Source organism: Cyprinodon tularosa, unplaced genomic scaffold (assembly GCF_016077235.1).
Source record: "Cyprinodon tularosa strain WSP-4 unplaced genomic scaffold, ASM1607723v1 ctg49, whole genome shotgun sequence".
NCBI lineage: Eukaryota > Metazoa > Chordata > Actinopteri > Cyprinodontiformes > Cyprinodontidae > Cyprinodon > Cyprinodon tularosa.
Window position 1 is genome coordinate 1580338 of NW_024039218.1, and position 12590 is coordinate 1592927.

The window sequence follows — 12590 nt, forward strand, 5'->3', positions numbered from 1 at the left end:
GTAAATATCATTTACTTTGTCATTTGTTATTATGAAAATAGGTCATCTATGAAGCCTCAGAGGATTTTCATAAGCATTACTTGAACAAAATATTTATTAAAGCCATCCATCAGCATAGAGGAAGCTGAGTTGAAGTTGTTACTCCTATCTGAAGCTGTATATATTTCATAAGGCTCTGTATAATCAGAGGGAAATAATAAAAAATAGTAGAGTGCTAAAAAAGCTGTCACGACATATCTGTCTTGGTAGGTTTTTAGTGACAGCAAAAGCATTAATTACAAAAACAGCTATGGGAGGCACAGGATTAGATTGGAGGAAAAACACAGATCCCCACCTCAGTCTGTCAGCAACTATTAGTTAAAAGTCCATCCATCCATCCATCCATCCATCCATCCATCCATCCATCCATCCATCCATCCATCCATCCATCCATCCATCCATCCATCCATCCATCCATCCATCCATCCATCCATCCATCGCGTGGTGGGGGACTGTTTTCTTTCGAATGGGCATGGAAGCTGGTAACAGGTGGATGGAGATAAATAAAGAGAAGAAAAGGAAGACATGAAACCAGAGGCCAGGCTTAAAGTCAAGCTTTATGGACAAAGAACTTAAACATACAGTAAGAGCTATGATGGAAAAGTTTATTTTTAAGTATACTTAGTAGTTTACGTATGTCCCAGTCAAAGTGTCTCATTTTTGTAATTTTGTGCTATAATTTAGTAGATATTGGACTTTTCGAAACTCTTCCAAGAATCTACAGATGAGACTAAAGTTTTTATTAACTATTCAATAGAAATTAATTTTTACATTTTGCATACAATTGTTTCTTGCAATGTCATCAAAAATATCAAATGTGTATGATGCAATAAATCCATCCCCTATGATCTTTGATCTTTTCATGTTCAGACGACACTTGGCAGTGAGGTTATAGTTGGGTTTGATGGAGGCAAAGAATGGACAAACATCAGCTCCCTCTAAAATCACAATGGAGACCTTGGATCTAAATGTCATGGTTTCATAACGGATACACTGACATTTGTCTGATGGGATTTAGCCATGGGTTAATATAGCCATTGCTGGCACACTGCATTGATGTCCATCTCACTTTGGCTGTGAAGTCTATCTCACCATTTTTTTTTTTTTTTGGTGCCCTCACAGAGGTTCCGTTCAAAGGGCTGAATTGGCTTATGTGCCGGTTTTAAACCAATTATTTTATCAGGAAAAAAAAGCCCGTTTGATATGTAGGTTTGTTTTATATGATGTTAATGTGCCTCAGGAGCTGTTCAGATCACTTTTTTTTTGGCGGGCGGGGGAGGTGGATAGGGGGCTGCTGGGGGGGAAGAGGCAGGCGATCAGCATCAAAATCAGAGCCATGTAAATCTAATCAATTATACAGTTTTTTCAGATAAAATGTTGGTAAATCAAAACACATTTTCCAAAAGTCACAGTATAATGAGAAATTTAAATTGGAAACAGAAACCATTTGTTTATTATAAATGCCAGGGTGAGGTGGTGTCTTGCCATCCATAAATTTTGTTATCCTTTCATATTCTTTTTATCTCTGACTACAGCTTTGGCACTCGTTCAAGATTTTAATGAACCCAGACTTCTGAGGCATCAAGGCCTAGTGATGCATTGTACATTTGAATGGGGGGACTACAGAGGGGGGCAAAGGCAAAAAGCTTAGCCTTTTGACATAATATTTTATATTCTCTTGCCTTTTGGGGGGTCATTAGGTGATAGCGATGTTAAACAACATAACAGACTGACAAAAATAAACATGCATTCAGCATAAATCTTAAATTATCTTCCAGTCTGATGAGCCTGGAAGCAGGTCCGTGTGTACGTGCATTTGTCTAGGGTTGACTCGGATCAAAAAATAATTTTCTGTGCTTCATGAGGACACAGAGAACCCCCCGCTCTGGCGCGACCTGGTGTCGGCTGCTTTTCTCGGGCTCAGAGGTTCCTAGGGGAGACCAGAATGGAAGTTGAGCATCTTGCTGTGATCCAAAGAAAGTGTGCCAAATGCTATCAAAACTGGATTAGTGGACAACAATTGTGTTCAATGAACAGAAGGGGGAGAGAAAGAAGTAGTTTCCAAGTAACCCTTGGATGGAATTTTCCTATATTTTCTTTCTCTCCTGCAAGAATCAATTTCGACCCTTTCTCACTTTATATAGATGTGCAAATATCCTGATGACAGCATGATTTCCTTTACATTCTGTGAAACACGTAATCTGCACAATGTATATCTTTTGTTTTAATCTATAATGACTTAAGGAAATTTAAATGCATTAGAAAATATTTTTTTTAGATTTTAAAACAGCTGAATTATAAATTCGTATGATAACATAGACATAGACAATACCCTATTGCCAAAACGCTGCTGCACACTGGCTGACTAGATGGCTGAAAGATGGCCTCTGCCTTTTCCCCTTCCGTAAAGTCTTTATATTTTAAATATATATTTGCGTTATACTTTGCATTATACCTATTATTAACATTAAGCAGACACTCTTAAAAACTATTGGCTAGGTACAAGCAGAATGTATAAAAGAAACAAGAGATGAAGAGAAGAAGAGATGATTCAACTCACTAATCATCCAAATCATGTAGTGCGTAGTTTTGTCATTTTAAAAGTAAAACCAGAAAAAAAAAAAATTTATTTATTTATTTTATATATATATATATATATATATATATATATATATATATATATATATATATATATATATATATATATATATATATATATATATATATATATATATATATATATATATATATATATATATATATATATATCTTTGGTGTACCGATTGACACTAACTGTATAATCTGTCAGTGGGGACATCCTTCCGAATTACTGTTCTTTTTTTTTAATTACTCACATCTGTGACTAATCAAAATGGTTTCCTTGTTTTTTCTATAACATTTCCTTTTTTTCCATCTGTTTCAATATACATTAGGCAACAGTGATTGAACAAAAGTCACATTTAAACTGCATCTACTTTAACTATCATAAAATAGCAAAACACAGAAAAAATTAATGATGCTGTACAGTATGTCAAGCAAATGTCACCACATGTTATTGAATCAGGCCACAGAAACTGCCCTTGAACTCTGATATTTGAAGTCTGTCCCCTCTAAACCTTATCATGGGAAATCCTGGGTGTCATTTGTCCACAGCACCAGGACCTGCCTGATGGTGGTGGTAGTAATTTACCACTGCTGTGAAAAATATCTCCTGTGGTGAGTTGCCATATCTGTAATTCTCTCTCTGAGTTTTTTTTTTTTTATCCATTTCTTTTGTGATGTTAAAATAGAATGAAACCTATTAAAAAGAAAGATGGGATACATTAGACTATAACTTTATAAAATATTTTCACTGTATTTATTACACAACAAAACCATTATAGGTCTCTCCTCTCAAAGTCTCACAAGCTCCCCACATCCCTGTTTATTTCACCATGTGCTTGCAGCCTAAGCCCCACCAGTCCTGATATTCTGACCAATTACATGACTGAAGCAGCACGTGGGAGAACCTTCGGAAGCCAATCGCTGCATTTTGTGTGATACGTCACAGGAAAAACATGGCGGCGCACATTGTCAGAGCTGTGAGACGTCCTGCTTCGCTGTAAGTCTGTTTCTAAACGTTTACAGCCCTCTCTTTATGCTTTGCTGCGTGTAGGAAACATTACCTTAAAAAACATTTCTGTCTGTTATTCTTAGACTGTAGTTTGATTTATATGTCGGCTAATTAAAAGTGTACTGAAGGGTTGAGCTTAAATAAACAATGACTTGAAAGGTTTTGTAGGAAACGTTGGTTCATATGAAATGTCACGTGATATGTTTGCTACCAACTATTTAGGATCTTATTTTTCCTATCTTTATTGACTTTCTGAGGACCAACTGGTGTGGATTCACTTAAGATTAAGGTTAGGTTAGGCTAGGGTTAAGCATAAATACAATTGCTGTATTATGTTTCAGTTAATATACATTTTTAATATGGATTGAGAAATAAGTTGTATGTGTGTGTGTGTGTCAAATTGAAATAATATCAACATTTCTAAAAAAACAAACAAAAAACAAATGCGTTACATGGAGTAAAGGGTCAAATATGTTGCCATGGTAACAATTAACGTTGAATAAACGAGTAGTAATATAAATGTCCTCATTTTGAGACTTCATTAGAAATAATTATATTTTATTGAATAGAATATGTATGACAAAACACTATGTGTGCAAAATTATACCTTTTTTGAATTTATGTTTATATCGCATAATCCTTCATCTGAAATGTTTATAAACATAAATAACGTAAAAGTGAGACTTGACCTTTGTAGGAGTAAATGTGTAAGATTACAGTGCATCCGGTTATTGACTTGCAAGATGTGTTCCTACTGGAGGAGCCTGCAAAACAATGAAATTTCACGAGATTTTGAAAGTAAAATAGATCGATACCGTGTTTTTAAAAATCAATTTGATATCAGCATATGAAAATATATTTGAGTGTATCAGAAATGGATAACAAAGCTGCTATTTTCAATGACTACTTATTTTTGTCCAGCTTTAACATCGGTATCAATATCGGTTATCGGCTACACGAGTTTTAAAATATCGGCATATCGGATATCGGCCAAAATCCCAATATCGTGCATCCCTAATTTTATTCTATTTATTTTACTGCTGTCATGCAGCAATACAGTTACAATGATCCAGTGACTCAAATTTTATGATTGCAGCACTGATTACATCATCACACCGAGCACTCACTGAAACTGATGATTTATATCGACAGTATGTTAAGTTGTTACCTTTTTTTTTTTACAAACGTTTATGCCAGGCATGATGCCTTTAGCCACATGGCAAGGTATACGGTTTAATTAATTTATCCTACCGTAGTGTTGGATGCGCTCAACCCATGTGTTGGTATTGGATTGTATCAGAAAAAAACATGATGGGTCTATTTCTACCTGTGCCACAGAATTAGAGGATTGGTTTATGCCGAACCTTTACTTGAACATTTTAAACTTAAACAATTGATCTGATCATGTAATTCAGATTGGAGCAAACTGACATGAATGTGTAGAGAAAGAGGCAGGAGTTCTGGTCTGCGTAAAACCGTTTTCCCGTGCTGTTATGTAGGAACAGCAACAGCATCAGTGGCTAAACCGTAGCCTATTAGAAAACATTTGCAGAACAATCAGAACCCTGTTGCAAAGTGGTGAGTGGTGGCCTAGTGGAATCCTGAGTTTTTGAGTACGAAACCCACTCCCACAGACTGCCACTCTGGTTCCCTGAGCAAAGACCCTTAACCCTACACTGCTCCACGGGGTCGCAAATGGCAGCCCACTGCTCTCCAAGGGGATGGGTTAAATGCAGAGAGTGAATTTCGTTACGCTGTACTTGTGACTGTGTAATGACAATAAAAAACTGGGAAAAGTAGAGCACTTCTTTCCAGTTTGTTTGAGGGATGCATGACATCTATGCATGTTTGAGAGCTTCTATTCTAAAGCCCATATAAAGTTGTAGTCTTTTTCCCCCCCCCCCCAACACATTTCAGTCTGATCAAGGAATTTCTTGCATGTGAACATAGCTATTGTGACATGTGGGTCTAATTGAGGCTGCACAAATTCCCAGAGGCAACACGCTGACTGTCCTGCTAAATGAATATGTGAAGTGACTTTCACAACAGTCTCTTAGATCTATCTTTGACTGTTGCTCTGTTTAACCTGAAGAGGTTGCAAATAGCATTATTCTATTAAGTATCTCATTTTTAACTCGTTTTTATTCTTTCTAAAAGTATATGAAATTAAGGTAAACGAACCTTCCTGGACATTTTTATTAACAGACATCAATTACAGCTTGCCGTTAATCAGAAACTTTTACAAAGCATCATTTTGACGTGTATTTTTAAGACCCGGTGGTTCAGTGATTAAATGCAGCCTTCTCAGAAGGAATGCCCGTGCTTGTTTTATGGACAGCCTAGAGCTCTCGTAGCAGCGTTGGCGGCAGACTGCTCTTTGTCACAAACACCCTCATGTCAAAGATGCAACAGCATCCTGGAGGAAGCATTGGCTGCCACTATGAGGTCGACAAGTGATGAAAGTAGCCTAGAGGTTGTCAATTAAGAGAGCCAAGGCCTGGACCTCATAAGTTAATGGGCAGTTTCCCCTCACAGGGCCTGCGAGGGCTTTATAGCATAGCCTATAAAAAGCCTAAGTGTAATGCACCCCTATAACGTTTTCAATTAAGAGAAGGGGCATAAAGCAGTGCAGACACTTGGCATTCATGCTACAATGGTAACGCATAGGCTTTGGGTTTACACTGGTGGGGGAAATTTGGATTGCCCGGTTTGTTATAGGTGGCAGCTACTGAGCAGGATTTTATGCTGATGGCATTTCATGCTGACTGGAAGCATTATAGACTTTCTGGTGTCTTTTTATCAAAATTTTTTTGGCTTTGTCAAATAGATGCTCAGCTTGAAGTTTAAAAGCTATCTCCTCTCCGGGGATACATTTTGGGATATATATTTTTTGTGTCATACCATAGTTGAAAAGTCATTAAATCTGCATCAGTAAGTTTATGGTTACCATTTGTATGTATAGGTACAATAAAGAAAATTAGCTCTGCATATTTGGCTAATTTAACAATGTTAACTCCTGTAGATGTAAACGCTTAGCCAAACTCCCCTTTACCCATCTGGCAGTCCGCTTTTCTTGGCTTCCGGTAGAAAAATAAATGAGTGTTGAATAAACACCAGAGTGTTGACACCTCATTTCCTCATTGATTGGTGGTGGAAGCTGAGCTTAAGGTGTGTGGCCATAATCCAATCAGGCAAGAAAACAACCACTGGGACTTTGTAACCAAATAATGCACATACTGGGAGGGTTGGGCAGGTTGGCCCGAGTAACTTTAACCCTTATGTCTTCTTGACTTTCCTATAGTTTATCTATTTCTAAACTGTTTGTGCAGCTTGGAAGATGTTCCAGTGTTTGTTTTCTTTCTTGGTAATAAACCTTCCTGGCTGTGTTTTGTTTCTCTTTTAAAGTTAAAATGATTATGAGCTAACAAATCAATAAATTGCCCTATTACCTGCCGTCCACCCTGCTAAGCTTGCCTTTGAAATTCATTGCAGAGCATTAAGTTAACACATGTTGCTATGCGAAAACAAAGTCCTGGCGATTGGCGTGGAAACCAGCTGAGTAAACAGGGTTGAGACATCAAGACAGAGAGGCCTACACTTGTCCCAGCCCCGACCAAGGTGGATACATGAGGCCAGCAGATGGATATGGTAACCTGTATCCCACAGAAGAAGAAAGGGAAGAAAAACAACTGAAAACGAGTGCTTCTCCTCGAGCTCTAACGCCTTTGATCAACAGCACATCTTCAGGGGCCGCAGCGTAGGACTTCTTACGACCCCAGAGAGCACATGGAGCTGCATCTGTATAAACACGGCGAGGGAGGAATGTGTGAACAATTGCAACAAAAGAATTTTGATCTCGAAACATGGGGCGGACTTGGCTAACGGGTGGTTTATGTGGTTAAGGATTTGAACGTGGGGGTTGGATCAGATGAGGAGCTGAAGAAACAGTTTCTGTTTTTAATGGCAACAGAAGTTGGAGAGCAATGTTTTTGCTTATAGATTTGAGCCAGTATGAGTGTTACGATTATGTTGTCCCTTCTACGGAATTACGTTTTTATCGCACGGTTAGAATTGAGTTAGAAAGCGTTTTTAAGTATTAATGTGACCAATTTATTGTCACATTAGTGATCATGTTTCTGATTCTGGCCTCTCAGCGGCCACGTATTTGTTTGAGTATTCTGACAGACATGTATTGTTCTTATTACCATGTGTATGCTGGGTAGTTTAAAGACGATGAGGTGTACTTTACACAGAATTTCCTGTCTGATACACAGAACACTAATGAGAGGCCTTTTTTATAGCTGAGTATTTAACCGAGCTCTGTGGGGGATTTATGTTCATGTGTGGCTTTTTAATGTATGCTTTTTTTTTTTTTGTTGCTCCCTTTGCTATTATATCTTAAGCATGTTAAATGTTTGTGTGTGGGTGTATGTTTTCCCTGTTATTTCTAATGCAATTATCTAAGGCTGCAGTTCTTATTTGAACCCCTTGGTGTCGGTGTTGTCAGTAAGCCTTAGGAAGATGAGTAGTTAGGGGGTTTATTTTTTTTCTTTTTCCTAAAGCTTCAATCAGTATTTATAGTAATAGGTGGAGGATATCAAAGTATTTAACATTTTAACTGTTGTTTAGAACAAATTTCTTTTTAATATGAGAAATATTTTGTGACTAAGAGATCAAGAAATGTCAGCAACGAATGATCTTAATACTGGAACTTAAAGCTGGAGGAGTAAATAAACCCTTTATCCAGATCCAGTGAAATAAGGAAAATGAGTCCATAATGTTTTAATGATATTTATACTTTAATTAATCAGATGTTTTTCTTTTTTTAAGTATTGGATTACATACTACTACTATACTAGAAATACTACACATCAACTGATGCAGGTTTTTCTTTTTTAGGCTGATGCAAATACAGATTATTTCAACATCAGTCTAACTGTTATGTGCTGCTGATTGTTTTTAGATCGATTCTTTATTGCTTTCTCTTTCTCTAATGTACTTGATAAAATTACAAATTGTTATTACAAAATTATTATTAACAAATCAAAGAAAACAATAATGACCAACAACTGGAGGGAATGGCAAAACAAGCACCTAAATGTAAGGCATGGCTGCTGCTGAATGCACACTTGTGAGTCGGTCAACAGATTCACATATCAGTTGATACGGATACAAGATGAAAAAAAAACTAATATAGGCCAAAATATTGTATATATATATATATATATATATATATATATATATATATATATATATATATATATATATATATATAGTCCTAGGAACAGCTAAGATACTGCGCAGAACCCTCAAACTCCCAGGCCTCTGGTAGAGGACCCGAGCTTGAGGATGACACATACCACCCCACGAGGGGTGAGAAAACAGTTTTTTTTATATATATGTATGTGTGTGAAAGTTCCCTCAACATCTAATGGTAGACAATTCCTTGCATGGACAAACCATCGTTTTTGATTCTCTCAGAACAGTTGTAACCTGTTTTCTCTTTAACATCCCTTACGATTTCCTCTCAATCATTAACCTCTACCGTCGGAGATTGAAGGTTCAAGTTGACAGTTGGGACAGCTCTCAGTGAGACAGATGTAGGACAACTTGTAAAATTAGCACCACTGTCGTTATAGTCTCAAGCGCAAAGCTATTGTCCACATGCAAGGAGAAGGCTGTTTACAAGTCCACACAAATGCACCTAAAACCACCTGCTTTTATATAAATGTAGATAATTTTAGTTTTTTAAGATAAAACAAATTATTTACACGTTAATGAGAGGTGGAAATGGTCAGAAAGAGGTGGTGTGGTCAGGATGAGGAACATCAGTAGTTGGTGGGTGTTACATCTTTAAATTTGTAGAGTTTAACGCTAAAAGCTTCAAACAAACATCAAGTTTTGAAGTAACAATGCTACAACTCTGGGTTTGAGGCTCTAGACCAGCCATTCTCGACCTTAGGGTCCGGACCTGAATTTGGCTTGCAATATGATTTCTGAGGGTCATCAGATAATTTTGGAAAAATATGAAAATGCAAAATTAATGCAAACATTAGGCGGAAACTGAGCGGTTTTTCTCAAACTGGCATATTATTACTTAAACCAGTTACTAGGATTAACTAGGGTTCACCAAAACAGCAACAATGAACCTGTCCGGTATTAAAGAGAAAGCTGAAGCGGTGGGACCTGCAATATTCCTTATTGCAGTCTTAATATTAAAGTCTTAATGGAGAGTTATGACATCACCGTTCAAACTATAAAACTAATTATTGGCTCTCACCTCAGGAGTCGCTTGAAATGTTCAATAAGTATTCCCTGAATTATAAGAGGCCGGAAAAGTACAACTGGATATGCCAGCCTTTCACCATCTTCATCATGCATCATCATCATCATCAGAGCTGCAGGACGTCCTGCCTGATCTCTCCTCTGATCCCACATTACAGATTGCTAGTTCTCTGAACGTGCTGGAAGAGTTCTAGTTGTCAGTAGCAGCAGAGTACGCAGCACTGCTAAAATCTGCGACTGATGCATGTATCTGTGCGAAAAGACAGTTTATGCGCTGAAATACATGAAAAACATAAACATAGCACGACTCCTCGGAGTTGAGGGTGATCTCCGCTTGGCTGTTTCTAACATAAGAACCAGAAACTGCTCAGTTCAAACAAGCCTGCCCAGCCAGTTGCAGAACAAACTTCTCTGCTTTTGACCAGGGAGTTATTTTTTTATGTTTAAGCTCTCAGAAATGTATAGATGTTTGGTGTGTTTTGTTAAAGTTTAGCACACGCTGTTATCATTTTATTTGATTTAAAATAATACAAAGTTTGTGTTATTTTTTTTACATTTAACCCCAAAGTGATGGGATGTAGCGACTGTGGTCGTTCGATTCAGGAAGTCCTCTTGATGCAGATTTTTGTTTTTCAAAATAAGATGATAGAGAGACATGGTAAGGGCTTGTCTGATTATGTAAATGCATATATAAGTAAATTGATCAGCCATTGAGGCGGTGGGGTCATGGACAGCAGTGCATGTTAAATGAGGGGTCACAACTCAAAAGGGTTGATAACCACTGCTCTAGAGAACAAGGACAATTAAAAAACAATATCATTCAATCTCTAGTGAAAACATCCTTATGTTCCTTTTTTTAGTCTATAAAGTGAATTTGTATTTCCTGTTAACAAGGGTAAGTTATTGAAGCCTTCTTTCAGCCATCTGACAGGCAGTATGTAGCAAAGGGCTACTGGTAACAGCAAAGACGTGGTCAACTTTATGCTAAACATGAAACAGCTGTGAAATATTCCAGGTACTTTGAAGCCATTTTCCTGGACTGCACTGAAATATCACGGCTCAAAGACCCTCCTGCGAAAACAGATCAGAGGTGATATATCTTTCTGAATCAACAAAACCAGAGAGAATCAAATACTTTTTTCAGATACGTCTGAACAAACAGCAAAAAGCTGGCTGCTTTGTTCAGATATTTTGTTGAATTCAGGACTTGTTTGTAACTTCTCCTGTCGACGCTGCTTGCAGACAGGCAGCCTCCTGTTAGCGCTGCACTTCATTAGAACCAGGTTTCAGTGGTACCACACACATTCAAACAGCAGGGCCATCTCCCTTGCATCAAAGGCTGTTTTATACAAAGAGCTGTGTCTGTGTCTGTCCTCCCATCAGTGTCTGCTAATGATGCATGCGGCACACATTTTTAACTCGGACACCCTCCTTTCTCCCTGTCACTCATTCAACATACTCACAGTCCAAATGTCTGCAACCATTTCTCTCCTTTTTTTTTAATGTCTTTTTGTTTCTCCCTCCTTCTGCCATTTTGGGGTGTTTGTTTGGCTGCTGGGTTTTGTTTGTTTATTGTTTCCAGATGGCAGACACAGACTTCATTTGTGTGGCTTTCAAGTTTCCCAGAGTTTTTTTTTACTGCTTTGGCTCGAGCGCTTATCCTGTTTCCTCTTCCCAGTCTTTATGATGGGCCCTTTTAAATGTAGCAGCTGAAAACGACTGTCAATTCTTGTTCCCTTTTGAAAGAAAGTGTCTCCTTCTGGACACCCTCTATTGAAAACTTTCTTATTTTTTTTACTGACAGAGAAGTCTGTATTTAGATGAAGATGATCCCTTTCTATGGTCAGCTGTCGCACAGCCAGAAATAAAACCCAATATGAAGAAGCAAATGTTTTAAACACGCACTTTCTTTCTTTCAATACTCCAGCTTTGCAGTATTTACAGTTTTTATTATTATGCTTCTTTCAGCTTTGTTAGTCTGGGCATCATTAGGCTCTATGACATCACATATTTACAGGAATCCAGGAGGGCAACTGGCCCAGTAAACGTGGGGGAGGACCAGTGCTTGTTTTTTACTCATCGGATGCGGTTTTAAGACGGCACACTAATCAAAGCTTTATAAAACATACCCCTCCTCCTTCAGGAGGCTGTTTCTCCTGGCCGCCACTGATGAGTGATTAGCCTGGCATTCCAACCTGCTTAATCCCATTTCTGACACTGGTTTTAAACTTAGAGAACCAGTCACTGCCATCATTAATTTATTGAGCTAAGAGCGATAAACTTGTCACTGGAAGTAAATATGTGCAACTTAATTTTGTAAGTGACTTCCTTAAATAGGTGAAGTAGATATTTTTTTGGGGGGGGATGCTGGGTAGTTTTAAATGTTAGTGTCTAATGCTGTGGAAAAACCTCCAATATATATATATATTTGTGATGTTTGTAATAGGAATGAAGAGGTGATTCTGCAAGATAGAAAGCTAATGGTCGCATAGTCATGATAGTAACCTGTTTTTGACCCCCGCACAAGGGGATCGGAGCTAAAGTGTGAGGGGATCGGACTTTAATGTCCACGTAATCGCTGGTGTTTGTGTTTTACCACCAGTGAGCGCCTGGCTGGTCGGCTAATCTCATCAGGGTTTGGGCTGCGGTGCTG

General features: G+C 37.9%; 1 protein-coding gene across 1 annotated transcript in view; it reads left to right on the forward strand.

Moving 5' to 3' along the window:
- Window positions 1–3543: 3543 nt before the first annotated feature.
- The window catches only part of clybl (citrate lyase beta like), a 108004-nt gene continuing 98957 nt past the window's right edge, over window positions 3544–12590 (forward strand). The window contains exon 1 of the mRNA XM_038302443.1: window positions 3544–3640. Within this exon, the coding sequence (XP_038158371.1) occupies window positions 3597–3640 (44 nt within the window). The 5' untranslated portion in view covers window positions 3544–3596. The remainder of the gene's footprint in view (window positions 3641–12590) is intronic.